We start from the raw sequence: 15,574 nt of genomic DNA on the forward strand, positions 1-15,574 counted from the left end.
TTAGTCACAAAACCATCACAACCTTCATTAGATCAAAAGCCCAAAAAAGAGAAAAACAAACCTTAATAACACATCAAGCTCATGTTATTATAACCTTAAACAAAGGTTTAGAGAATATAGAAGTATAACTACTCTTTCATTTTATTTTATTTTTTTCCTTTTCGGTGCTTTGTTCTAAAACTTTTTCAGCCAACCAAATTCCATTGGGTACGATGTTTCTTTAATTTAAAGTCTTATCTCATTAGAAGTGACACGAATTAATTATCACGAACCAAATAAAGTAAATAATAGAAAAATGTAATAATTTCTTGTTTCAAATAATTTAGTTTGGCATGTCAAGTCGAATAAGTCTACTAACAACATGTAAAAATCACATCTTGTGTTTGTGTTTTTGTTCCCAAAAGAACCTCATGATTTAACATATGCAATCAAATTTCCAGATTTTGTTATCTTCTAAATCAACGCAAACATGTAAATTGAATAGCATGTCATCATTTCAAAACCAAAACTTGTCATCTCCTAAGTTAACACTTGAAAAGGAAGACTTAGATTAGTGTTCCTTAGTATAGACCAAATATTACTTTGTTAGTATAAATATTACAATTTTATATCAATATATTAAACAAACAAGTAATTTTGTTGATGTGAAAAAATTATCAAGGACAGAAGAGAAAAAGGGATTCTTAACCCAACTTTGATCCATTTTTATTTTCAGGCTAGTTGAAGATTTCAATCCACTAATTTGCTTGGACCATTCCCATTTTTGTTTTATCGAGAGAATGGGTTGAATAAGAGTATTATTTATCCATTGTCATTCGGTTTAAAAATAAAAAATAAATCTTTCTTATTAACTCTTTTTATTTGTTATGTAACCACGAAAACAAATTTATAATTTTTTTCATATTCCTATTTTTTTATATTCATAAATATTTGTAAATATTTTTATATTTTTAGTTTTAAATAAAATTATTTAAAATGTACATAATTTAAATAAATTTGTATGATAAAATATTAGTACCAATAAATTTATTTTTTATAAAAAAATAAATTTAAATAAGTTATACTATATATACAGTGTAAAAAGTATTTTTAAAGCGCGACTTTAAATTCATAGATATAAATAAAAAAGTATAAATATATATAATTAATTTTTAAAAAAATATTATAATATTTAACTCACCAGTAGCTTTATTTAATCACTTTTTTTAAAATATCTAAATAAAATTTATTAATAATATATTAATTGAGTATCATGATATTTACCCATTCATAAACAAGTAGTAGTTAAAATATTTATACTTAATATATTAAGATCTCTTACATATTTTATTAGTATACAATTGTAGCCTGTAGGTATAGATATTTTCTTTTATTTCTAATTTTTCACTTGTCAAGAATGTGCTTCACCGAATTCAGAGATTACAACAATATTTGTGTTCGTGAGAATGTGAATAAAATTCGCAGGAGATAATTAATGCTTTTGGATATTCATGAGTAACGGATAACAGATATTTTAATATTCGCTTATAAAAGGGTTAGATGCGGATATTATACTATTTGTACCATGGGTATCCATTACTCGCAAAAAAATTAAAATTAAAATTATATTTTATTAAGTTAAATTTAATTAAAATTATATTTTATTAGGTTAAATTTAATTAAAATTAAAATGTAATTTATATTTAATTTAATTTAATTTATATTTTAATTTTTTATGAAATTTAATTAAATTTTATTTTAAAAATTATAAAATATTTTCTTTCTTAAATATTCACGGGTATGCACGTATCCATGGATATCCGCGAGTTTTAAAAAAATCTGTGGGTATTTCTTAAGTGGGTATCCGATGGGTAGAGATGTCAAAATGGGTTTCAAGCCGTGAGCCAACCCAGCTCACCACGGGTTCGAGCCGGGTTGGGTTGAGAAAAATTCAACTTTTTTAAAAGTGGGTTGAACTCAACCCGACTTACTTAACCCACGGGTTAAACGAGTTCGAGCTGGGTTAAAGGTGGGTTGGCCCACTTAACCCACTAACATTTTTTTATAATTTTTTTATAATTTTTTTAAAATTTTCTTTTAATTTTTTTTAATAATTATTTACTACTTCTATTATATTTGTTCACGATTTTATATTTTTAAATGCTAGAATGTTGCTTAATTATATTTGAATAGTTTGAATGTTTAATTAATTTGATTGTCAAGTTATATATATGTTGATACTTTAATCTTTAACTATAATCTTTATAATAAATTACTCAAGTAACCGTCTTATAAACAATTTTTTCTAAATCAGCATGAAAAAATGTATAGTTTTTTTATTTATATTTTGTTGAGTAGCATAACAAAAAATTTGTAATATTAGCCATGATTTCTTAGACTAATGGATACTTTCTTGAAAATAATTCTTCATATATTGGTGGTGAGCATGATCAAAACATTGATTCTTGATTTTACTATGATTGTCATCTCATGGGTTACTTAAAAATTTATTTAAATATTTGAATACTAAAAAAAAAATTTAAGTGGGTTGGTGATTCAACCCACTTAACCCACCAACCCGTGGTAAATTGAGCCAAGTTACAAAATTTCTGGCTCACCAGAAAGTGAGCTAGGTTGAGTTCATTCATTTTCAACCCGGCTCGTGGTGAGCCAACCCGTGTGAGCCGGGTTGGCTCACTTTGACATGTCTACCGATGGGTAGATTGAGGGGTAGTGAGTGAATTTTTTTCTTTTACGGGTTAGGTTGCGGGTTGGCACTATCTGTGTCCAACCTGATCCATTGTCATCCTAATAGGATCCACTCATTTTTTTCTATTAATAATATTTTTTGTATTATATATACATGTATTACTAATAATTATTTAATTTATTTTTAATTAAATAAATTTTTATTTCAAATGTAAAGCAATGTATTTAATTTAAAATAAATATTTGTATTTAGTATTTTTAAATACATAATTAATTGAAATGTTTATTTTTTTAATAGGTTGATCCATTAATCTGGTTGTCATTATGTTTTATGGATCAACTTACCAATCTAAATATAACGAAGATACATAAAGTTTTAACTCGATTTTTTTGACTGAAGTCACGATGGCTTAAATTTGGAAGGTCAACAATATTGGGACAAATCTAAAATGAACTCATTTTATCATCTTAAGATTAACTCAATGTCATATGGTAGTAATATTGATGTATTAGACAAAGGAAAATTCCATACTACGGTATTTTAAAATATTATTTGAAGAAGATACCTTATTAAAAGTTAATGTTGACTTGAATTTAAAAATATTCTTCAACAATTTTTTTAAATAAATATTAGTTACTTATTACTTACTTTTATTGTATAATTCCTACAGGGTATAGGGAAATTAACTATGATTTTATATAATATTTTACTTTCTATATTAAGTAGGAATAATAGTTTAAATTGAGAATAGTTTTACTTTCTCATGTTTCCGTCGTGATTCAAATAGTAGTTTCACAACTATACACATAGGAATACCCGTCAAATAAAGAAATATATTACTCCTTCCATTCTTTTTTTCTTAAGAGTTGGTCTTTTTAATACAAAAAATATTCTTTTATTTATATTTATTCAATATACCATTAATTTATTTAATATGAAAAGGAGAAAACATAATATCAATAAACGTACATCGAAATAAACAAGTTAGAAAATATATATTTCGTCTCATCATATAAAGAGTGTTTGTTTTATCTATTATTTTTAAAATTTTAAATTAACAACTTTTGTGACAATACTCTTATTTCTAATTATTTTTGCTCTCAAAATTATATTGTCTACTCCTTTTAGTCATTAGTGTTGTCTAACACTTAAGGTCTAGTCATTTTATTATTAAAGTTGTTTAATGCTCGTATTGTCTATTCTTTCAATCGTTTACCATTCATATCATATACTCCACAATCATATAATACTTAAATCATCTACTCACCAGTTGTCGTATGCTCACATATCTCCACAATCGCCTTATGCTTATATCGTCTACTCCTCAGTCATCTAATATTCACATCGTTTACTCTTTTAACTACTAGAGTCATCTATTAGCAAGAGTTGTCTACTCCCTTAGTCGTTTACTCCTTTCACAATAGTTGTCTAATGCTCACATTTTTAATAATAATTGTTTACTCTCCCAATATTCCAACAGTAGTCGTCTACTCCACCTTATACATAATGTCTACTACCCATAAATTTTATTATTTTTTCATTTGTTTTATATGTATACAACATGCATCTTAGGAGTCTTACAAATCTCTCTCCTTGAAATACCTATAAGTGATATCAAAGTTGATTGCTCGTCTTATTGACTAGCTCAAACGAATACAATATGGGTGAAGAATCTTAGATGTGATGATTTCTTGTATCGAAAGATAGGGATTTCAAACAAGTGTATCCCATTATTGTGTGATAGAAGAGAGATAGTTGTGAATTCAAATGTGAGACACTAATTTTCACATTGGTGGAGATGAGAAAATGGTTGGAAAATCACGCACTAAAAATAATAATTTCTTCAAGCAGAAGTACATCCACAAATAAGAGCAGAAAAATATAAATAAAAACACACAGAAAATTTAACATGATTCGACAAGAGGTATTATAAACCAAGTGCAATTTTTCTGACAAAAATTGCAAACCTTCATACAATTTTTTATGGACTAAAACTGCAAACCCTTTATAGTGCAATGTTTCTGGTGAAAGTTGCAAACTGTGTACCCAAGAGACCTATTGAGTTGTGGTGACAACTCCAAAACCAACTCTTTACTTTTATAATACTTTTATGCTGCTTTCTTCTTCACATTACTCAATGTGGGACTTTAGTGAATGCTCAATTGAGAACCATAAAAAATAATATCTTAGAAGAAAGAAAGCCCATTACCTTTAAGATTTTGGGTTGGAGATGATCTTAATATCTTATGTAAATTGGATTCAAGTCTTATTAAATTTATATAAGAACCATATAGCTCACTTAATAAAAAAAATTAACCACAACAATGAATTATATTTAAGTCATTTAGAAATTTCTTAAAGTTTAAACAAATAATTCACTTATTTTAACAAGATTTTTTTTTCATATTCCAAGCTTGAAACTTCTATATGTATATAATATAGTCGAAATATAACTGATATATTATGAAATTATTATCATCAATAAGAAATTATATCTAAAAGACAAAATATAAAAGTTGGACTATTCTCTAATCTATCTCTTATATATTATGAGCTACGACAACTTCTCTAATCTATCTCTTATATATTATGAACAGCAACAACTTTAATGAAGAATAACTATTTTATCATTATTCATGTATTTAATATATTTAAAATATAATTTAGATGTCTTATAAATGAGTTATTATCAATACATTTTTTGATAATTGAAAATAAAATCTAACAATTCGACTGTCTTCTAATGTATCTCTTATATATTATGAATTCTAACAACTTTAGTAAAAAATAATTATTATACCCTGGCTCATGTCTTTAACTTTAAATCAAGGCTCCAAAACTCTGTACAATATAATACCTCCCCTACAGAAGAAAAACTTTATTTTAATTTATACTATCGCTTGTCCTTTACAGTTATTATTTGTTTTCTTTAGTAACTGCTTTCTTATTCTTTTACTTGTGGGAATAACATTTGTACATAATTATAAGAGACACTCAAAAAAAATATTTAAATAACAACTAAAATATTAATTAATTTATAAACTAAAATATTAATATCTAAAATAAGCATTATCATAAATAAAAAATCATAATTAGTCATTAATTAGGTTCTAAATTAATTACTATTATTAACTACTAAGATTTTGGTTATCAGTAGATTAGTCACTCAATATATTAGTGACACCTATAATTTTTAATTTTTAATTTAGTATTTATATTAGTTGATTTAATATTTTTTTGTCTTTAAAATTGGTTTCTATTTAATTTTTTTTAAGTGAATAAAGTTCTTTTAAATTTGTTTGTACAAAAATTCAACTTTAACTTATAAATTAACCTCTCTGTTTTTTTTAAAGAACTTATGAACAAGTTCGTCCAAATAGATTCTAATTGAGAGAAGAAAAGATGCGCATAATAGACAGGTACTGTTTTGTTATTTGTTCTTTTTGTTATAAAATATCAGTTTTTTTATCATAATAATCATAAAAAATTTAATAATAAATAAACAAGTCAATAAATAGGGATAATAATAAAAGTGTTATTGATAGTAAACAATATTAATGATAATAGTAAAAACAATAAAACAAAATTAACGATATCTTTCTTTTTTTATTCTTTTCTTGAATTAAAAATCCATATTTTATTCTCCTTCTCATCTGTTCTTCTTCAATAAAATAACTTGTGTATTGTTACTACTTTTTATATATTTATCTTGTACTCCTTCTAATTTGTTCCATCAATAATAAATGGAAAATAAAAGCTGAAGGTTCCACGTATTTTCTGCGATCCAGAATATTTGTCATTGTATAGGTTGAATCCAAGTATCATATTGTCATAATTCAAGATTCACCACCACATATGTTACAAAAACTACATATACTAAATTTTCTATTTAGTAAAATAAAAGCGCCTCTTTAAGTATTTCATTTCATACCTAAGATTGTTTCATCAGGTAGGCCGATTAAATTTAAAAAGCGAACCTTAATAATATCAAACTTTAATGACATTTTATGTTAAAATATCCAACGTCTAACTTTTTGTGTTGTGATATTCATTAGAGTCTTGGTATTTTTACGGCTATGTCATCTCATACAATTATTCTATATTATCACATACTTAACACATGTATTACTATTTTATTTTGAAATTGTATATTACTTATATAATTTAATATTATATCAATACATTGGAACGTTGGAACGTTATATATATATATATATATATATATATATATATATATATATATATAATATATATATATATATAATATATATATATATAATATATATATATATAAGTTTTAATTAGTATTTCGGTACTAATATTTGTAGAATTTATTTAATTCATTTTTCTTATTTTATTTAAAATGATTTCATTTGATTTATTTTATTAAATTAGTGTTAATAATATTTAGAAGATGATTACTAGTTACAGATTTGATTCTTTTATTCTAAGATTTTTCAAAGTTTTTTTTTCTCTAAAACAAGCTTAGGCCCATGGACTAACCCACTGGTCCGCCAAAATTAGGGAATAGATTGAAGTTTTTAACTTGTCAATCCACTTTGATCCGTCTTGTGTTTAGCTCACCAATTTAGTAAACCAGAGGTGTAGGGGACAAATTTAACCGTTAAATTGTTTTCTTTCTTACAAATATTCTTTTTTGAATTATATTACATGAAGTATGTAAAAATACAATAATATTGTAATTTAAATGGTTAACACTTATAAATTATCTTTCAATTATTAACTATTACTATCATAAAATCCTTGAATAATGATCAATTTTAGTGACAAAAAATAATTAGTCACTATAATGATCAATTTATATGTCAATTTATAAACTAAATTTTATTGGTAACTAATAGTTTCAAAAAATTATAATTGGTAACTAAAATAGTTTATATTACGAATTTGTCTGTGAATTGGTCACTAATATTAGTTACCAAGGTTTTGGCTACTAAAGAAATTAATTTCTAATTAGAAAATTGGTTTCTAAACATATTTTTGTCACTCAAATTGATTTTTATTTGAGAGTTTTCTTGTAATGTATAATGTAATAATGCATGTAAGGAAAATAATTATTTTAATTTATTCGATTAGACACATTAATTAATTTATTAAAACTTACACACACACACAACAAAATTTAAAATACAATATTGAAAAAAAAAAGTTGGTAGGAGCAAGTGAATGACAGGTACAAATGAAAAATTTTGGTATGGCCAATGGCGGATTTTCAACTAATATTTTGGGGTGTCAAAATTTTGATTGAATTACTCTTTTGGTTCTCTAATTTTTTTAGTCTCAATTTGATTCCGATTTGTAAAAATTGATGCAATTTGATCTTTTTCGTTAAATTTATTGAAGTGGAGCAAGCCAACAATTACACCAACAAAACAAATCATCCTTATTCACAACTTTAATTTTGATGAAAAAACATTGATCTGATTAAAAAAATTTAACGAAAAATGACAAAATTACATCATTTTTTTCAAAATTGGAAACTAAATTGAGAATAAAAAACATGGAAAGACCAACTTGATATATTTGAACAAAAACCGAAATTGAAATAGTAATTCCAAACTTTTTATATAAACCAGTAAAAACATTGTATTTACTTTTTTATGATAATAAAAAAATTAAAATTAAAATTATTTTTATTATTATAATTATAATTATAAAATAAAATAAAATAATTTTTATAGTTTTATAATAATTGATTTTCATTTATACCGATTAATTTTTAAAAAAATAGTCAAATAAAAAATGGTTAAATTAAAAAAATAATCACTTTAAAGATAATATTAATAAAAAAATTATTTTTATTTAAAAAACATTTAAAATGTAAAATTGAAAAATAAATACGGACAAAAAGAAGAAAATTCTTTATATATAAATACATACATATAAATTTTTTTTAGAATATCAAATATATAAAATATGTTAAAAATATTTAATTTTTAAAAAATATATTTAAAATTATATAAATATAAAAAAATTTGGGAGAGTCATGACCTCTTTGGTCACTACTATGGTACGCCATTAGGTATGACGCCATGTGATAAAAAGGAATATACGATATTAATGAGATTGATATAGACTTTAATGGTAAGGTGGTCGAGGAGGTCAATGGTAAGGAGGATGACAATGAAAAAACTGTGTTTGGGAAAAAAAACTAAAGAGAAAAGAAATTTAAATAAAACATATCAATAAAAAAAAAGTCAAAATAGTTACATGTGACCATCTTTCAAACGGTATTAACACCAATCTAATAAAAAGAATTAAATTAAATTCTTTTAAATAAATTGAAGACTTAAGTAAAGACAAAAAGTTTATGAAATAAATCTCTTATATATTATTGCCAAAATACTGATTAAGCCAAATTATTATTATCATTTTAATTCAATGAAAATAGAAGAGACATTTCCTATTTTACAAGAGATATTATTGAACTTGTAACTTTAAGATTAGTGCAACGTGAAGATGAATTTGTATGATAATATTAAACCACCATATATACAACGTTTGTCTAAAGCTACATATTGATTTGGTGTAGGAGAGTGGAATTTAATGAGTAGATAATTTATCTGCTAACCAACACAATTTAATCTCTAAACCTACCAATATACATGAGTCCTTAGAAAGGTAAAAAAAGACAAAGTAAAGCCACCAACCAAGGACATTGAGAGACATTGCTCCAAAGGGTGGCCATGATGGTTCCCTCTGCTCATGTCCATTGGAATCAACAATCCCAAATAATAGAAGATAGGTTGAAGCCAAGTTCAGTATGATATGATGGGGTCGGTTAGGTGTCTTTAGGAAATTGCTATTCTTCCTTTGTTTTTGTTTCTTCTTTCAGATGTACCAGAAAAAACAGATTGGGACCAGCCATGCCACCTTGTTCTCTTTCCCTACCTTGTTTTATCTCACTTAATTATCTTTTTTCCACCAAATCAACAAACTTCGATTTTCAAAGGATGCTGTCGTACATCCATCTTCCATTTTCATGTTGTTACCTTTGAACAAAAAAGTAACAAAAGTTACTTCTATATTCTCTTCGGATGCCTCTAGGAAGATACACACATAAATCCAAAAAATATCTAGTGTTAAGTCCGGAAAAATGTTACGGATGAGGCTCGAATATTATATATATATCTAAACCTTTATTCTCCACGAGTATATTCATTTTTGGTCTCTCGTGAAAAACGTTTTTAAATTTCTATGTTTGAAATTACTCTTATTATATGTATCACTTTCACGTAAAAGAAAATCGAAACTGATGTGTAAGGACAGAAATTTAGCACGTATTATACCTAATAATGACACATAATACAATGAGAAGGATTTATTTATGTGTATAAATCGATTTAAAACTATGAGTGAAATTAAAGATAAACGTCGCATATAATAATTTAACTTTAATTAGACCTGATAAATTCAGTGCACCAAACATAAATACAATAAGTACTTAAAGGTGAGAAAATTACTCAATTTAACCTAATTCTACCAATGAATTATAATTTATAGTTTGATTTTTTCAAGTTTAAGTCTAAATTAAATTTGATTTTTTTTTAATTTGATCTGGTCATGGTCTGAACAGAGCAAAAAAAAATCTAAAAGATCAGACTTTTACTTGTTTGTCTAAACTAGGCTGATATGGCAAATTGTTCACATTAGACCAAATATAAGAAAATGAGAAAAGAATAGAAAAAAGGTGTAATTATTATGCAGAAATATAAACAGTTTTTTGTTGTTTGAAGTTAAAGAGAGATGGATAGAATAGAACAGGGGAGAATGAAATATTGAATAATTGAATTATAAACAAGAATCTGATGTTAAGGGAATCGCATCTAACTAAGCAATGCCTGGGTCAAAAATGAGATCACTAACTACAACACTAGCACTCTACATCTGTGATCCTGACAAACATGTCCACTAATTTCTACCACTGACATTGCTTTTTCACCATTCCTAGTGAGACAACTCATGACTACCAGAAGCTGTCCCTGCCCCACCATTGCCGAAACCTTTCCCTCCATTCCCTCTGGCCGTGATCCAATCTTCATCATCATGTTGTGCCCAACAGGGTACCCCAGAAGACAGAGCCAACATTCTGACCCTCCCAGCAGCAAAAAGTTCAAACTTTCTTGGGTTGTGAATCAAATCGCCAACACTTTCTGACTCTTCCACAGACCTCCAAAAGCATGGCTCAAGAACACTAGTTGGGGAGCTGCTTGAATTAGATTCCAATACTTCCTTATTCTTATTGGAACATGATTTTCCAATAAATGGATGCTTCAAAAGTTCACTGGCCTTCCATCTCTCTTCCGGATTCCTCCTCAAGCACTTCCCCAAAAAATCCTTTGCTTCCTCAGATAGAAAACAAGGAATCTCAGGCACTTCACCGGAATATGCAATACGATAAAGCACCGAAAAAGGGTCTTCCACACTCGGCCATGGTGCATTTCCCGTGGCCATTTCAACCACAGTGCACCCAAGTGACCAAATGTCACTGGCGCACCCTTGCTCCTCCCCACGCGCCACCTCCGGCGCCATGAACATCGGCGTGCCGCCGATCACCACCGCGGAATCCACCACACTCTTGGCACACCCCAAGTCTCCAATCTTCACCCCATCTTCACCGATTAAGATATTAGCACCCTTGATGTCGCAATGCACCAACTCTTTTGAATGCAAGTACTCTAGCCCCTGCACAATCTGCCTGGTGTAGCGTGCCATAGCCGCTTCCTCGAGCCTCCCACCGTGCCGGCGAGTCGCCTGAGCAACCGTGCCAAAGGGCATGTACTCCATGAAGAGGTTGAACAAGAGCTTGTTGTTGTCCATTGTAACGTCACACCCTTTGTACGCAACCACGTAAGGACTACTCAGAGAGGACAGAATCTTCTGCTCCCTTTTCAAACACTCCGATTGAGACACCTCCGCCGACTTCACCGCAAAGACACCGCCACCGGCGCAGCAGGTGGCGGTGGAGACGGTGGCTGATGAGCCTCGGCCTATAGTGTGGCCTCTTTGCCACCCCATGTTATGTTTATTTGGAAAGAAAAAAGTGAAGGGGTTTTGTGAGGAGTTTGAGTTTAGTTATTGCGGGCTTTATATATATGTGTGTGTATCGAATTGAAAGAAGACACTTTTGAGTATAAGTTTTTATAAAAAAGTTGTTTTTATTGGTTGGGTACTTAATTTGGTTGGCACACTCTCTCTATCCTTTGTTTTGTGTTCTGTGTGTAGAGTGGTCAACGTGGCCTAATTTTGATGGCAGAGGTTATTAGTCGGCAAAGGACACGTAATATCTTAAAGTTCAGTGATATATTTGTACATTTTTATTTATATATAAGATTATGGAGATTATAAATATTTTTCATATACTTAATAATAATATGAACAAAATTAAATTTATATTGATACACCCTGATATACATAGGTCCGTTGAGTTTAATTATGATTGGATGTTAAGTGTGTGTAATTAGGGAAAGTGTTTAGATTGGTGCACATTAAGATGTGAAGAGTTTTGGATGAGGTAGATGGGGGTGGCAATGAAGGAGAGATTCCTTGTTTTGTATTATAGTTAGATGAAGTTTGAAAAAAATTAATGTGGGGAAGGATTTGGCGAGTTGGGTGGGTATGAACTTTGAAGAGTTGAACCACCCAAAGGTTGAAAGTTTGGTATCTTTTTTTGAAGTTAGTTTTATTTGATGGTATAAGGATTGATTTTTGTGACTGTTACCGTGTGAATGTGTAGACTTGACAAATTAGAAGTCGTATAGGGTGAAGAAGAGTACAAGTCAACTGGTGCAGGTGGTTTAGATAGCAGTCAAATATTAAAGAGAAAATTCCGTTGTTTTCCCATTAAATAAATATGTTCCAGACCTTTTCCACCTCCTCCTGTTATAAACGTTTCTCCCAAAGAAATATAATTATTCGTAAAATGTAGAAAATTGTTAGTCAAGAATTTGTTAAATATTTTTATATTTCAGTCAATTTTATATGGATTTGGTGAAATGAAAATTAGTTAAATTATTTAATAATATACTCGTCCTCAACGCCTTTAATGTTTCTAATGTGTAAAGTTATGTTATCATCATTGTTTCTTGTAACTTGTCTCGATGATAATGGAACATTTTTCATGAGCTGGTGGATTTTCCTTTGAGCTTTCAAAAATTGAAGGATCATTCAAAGGTGGAAAGTAGTTGTAGAATTTGTATAAGTGATTGATAAACTCTGTTCTTTTCTTTTTTTGTTAATGCTAGTCTTAATTTATTTTATTAGTTTAAAATTTAGTTTACCCAATATTAAAAAAAAACACTATATGATAAAAAATTTGAAAGTAGTTCATCTGATGAAATTAGACTTTGTAAGTTATAAGTTATTTCAATTAACTTTAAATTTGTAATTTTTTTTAATTTTTTATTACTATTTTTTATATTTTAATCCTTTTTATTTTCTTTAACTTTTTTATCTGTTATTATTTACTTAATTTTCTAAAGACAAAAGCTTTCCTTTCTTTTCTTTCGGATTTATGCTCTAAATTTTTTTTTTTAAAATATATATAAATTTGTAATCGTGTAATAATATATTTTTATCTAAAAATTAAAATTTATTTATATTATGTAATTTTACATTAAAACTAGTTTAAAATAGTTTTTTCAAACACTTATAAACGTATATATTAAAATAATAATAATTATATATATATATATATATATATATATATATAATTGTGGTTTGCTTAATAATGTGATAGAAGAAAAATAGAGGGAATTAGATTCATACATAATAAAAATAAAAATAAAAATACATTAACCACGAAAAAATTAACCCAATGTCTATCTATCATTTAATAGTACTTTAAATGCTTAAAATGATCTTAAAAAAGCATGTTAAACTTATTTCAAGAAAATAATGACTTGTTTTTATTAATGCGATAGAAATCTTCTAAAAAGAAAAAACTGGTTATTTCTTCATATTTAAATTATTTTAAATAAAAATTAATGTCCGGGAACAAAATAAATTTCATATATAAGCACATTACATCACACATTGAATGAAGTAATTTTTTTTTTTCGTATAAGAAGTGGTATAGCCCTGATTAATTAGACACCTAAATTTAAGTTAATTGATACAAAATGACTAGATGTATCTGAATCACATTATCAATAAGCAATAGATAAAGAAATTATTTAAAATAAATAATCTTAAGAGGACAACCAATACTTATTTCTTTGAATTACTAAAACTAGGATTTATTATATTAGTAAGAACTACCAATATTCTTATATTCATTGAGTATAAGAATTGTTTGTATATATATAAAAAAAGTAAAAGGATAACATAAAGATCATGAAATCACACATGAATTATCAAAATTAAGTTATAAAGCTCCGGGATTATTTAATAGCTTAATCATAATCATTTATATGTGATGTAGGTCTATTTTATGACTATTTATTGAACTCAATTAATTTAATGGATTTGACAATTCAACCCAAACCATTAAATTGGTTGGAGTTAGTCCTGCTATTTTTTTAAAGTGAATCAATCCAATTATAGCTTATTAAATTCTTGAATTTTTTAATAAACTGAAGTCCGGATCAATTGTTCTTTAACTTTAGAGTAATATATTTTATTTAATACTTAATGCTTAATTTTTTTTCTCTATTTTTTGACTCTTTTTTTTACGCATTATAATTTCTTATATGCTTATCAAGCATTGCCAAGTGTTCTAATTGATTATATGTTGTGTACTTTCTGTTGTCATATTCTAAGTAAAAAAAAGGAATGACATATATAAAAAAAAAGTAACAAATGTAAGAAATATTAAACCAATAAGTATCTAGTCATTAAAAAACTAACCTTACGTTAATATAAAATAGACCATAGATATATATCTTTTAAATCATAAAACTCAATTTTCAACATAATTTGAAGAAAACAAAACCAATATTCTTAATTGAATTAGTTTAGATTAGTTAATTTTATTTTCAAACCCAAACTAAACTAATTTAACTAAATATATGGTGATAATTCACCCCAAACCCAAATTAATCCATTATGCGAATACCCTTATCCATGTATTTGTTCCTCTCATTACAAACGATTTTCTTTTAATCATAAAAGTCGGGAAAGTGTTTGATAGAGAAATTATTTTAAAATTTAAAAAGTATCTGATTTTTTACGAATTTGGATTCTTTGCTGTGTTTTTTTGTGTTGTTCCTCTACTGTACCTTCATAATATATTGATTACCACTAATTTTGACATTTTAAAATATATTAAAAAGATATTTAAAATATCAACCCAATATATTTTTAATGTTCAACAGATAACAGCACCACAAAAATCAATAGAGAATCTGAACTTGTTTTTGACTCTCATATTTTATATATATTTTTTAAAATCATTTTTTACATTTTTACCTGTATCCCTTTTATTAAGTTTTTTTTCACTGAAACTTTTTTCATAAAAAGAAGTAAGATAAGAATCTTTAAGTTTCTTGAAAATATTTTTTATATATAATTACATCTCTCCTTTTCTGAAATATTTTAGACATACCAAACATATTGACATATTTATAACATTAATGAGAAACACGATTTCTAAAAAAATAAAATTCCTAAAAGACATGATTATCATGAATGGGAAAAGAAAGTAGAAATCCGTATACCAAAGGCTCCCATGATATAAAGACATTTTTATATTAAAAATGCGTAACTTCGTTTTTTTATCATAGCAGAATAGTTATGATGTTTCTTATGTTATACTTTTTTACATTACGATATATATGTATATATATTGACTAAAAATTAAATGAAAAATGGGAAAATAATATTATCTTAAATTTTAAAATATATATATAAACAAAAATCTTTCGA

General features: G+C 26.7%; 1 protein-coding gene across 1 annotated transcript; it reads right to left on the minus strand.

Annotated features, from left to right (window-relative positions):
* Nucleotides 1–10,461: 10,461 nt before the first annotated feature.
* On the minus strand, nucleotides 10,462–11,807 carry LOC114170084 (mitogen-activated protein kinase kinase kinase 18-like). The gene has a single exon (XM_028055566.1). It carries the CDS (start codon nucleotides 11,726–11,728, stop codon nucleotides 10,658–10,660), a length of 1,071 nt encoding a protein of 356 aa, XP_027911367.1. The 5' UTR covers nucleotides 11,729–11,807; the 3' UTR covers nucleotides 10,462–10,657.
* Nucleotides 11,808–15,574: the final 3,767 nt, after the last annotated feature.

The sequence above is a fragment of the Vigna unguiculata genome, chromosome 11 (assembly GCF_004118075.2).
Source record: "Vigna unguiculata cultivar IT97K-499-35 chromosome 11, ASM411807v1, whole genome shotgun sequence".
In the NCBI taxonomy this organism is placed as follows: domain Eukaryota; kingdom Viridiplantae; phylum Streptophyta; class Magnoliopsida; order Fabales; family Fabaceae; genus Vigna; species Vigna unguiculata.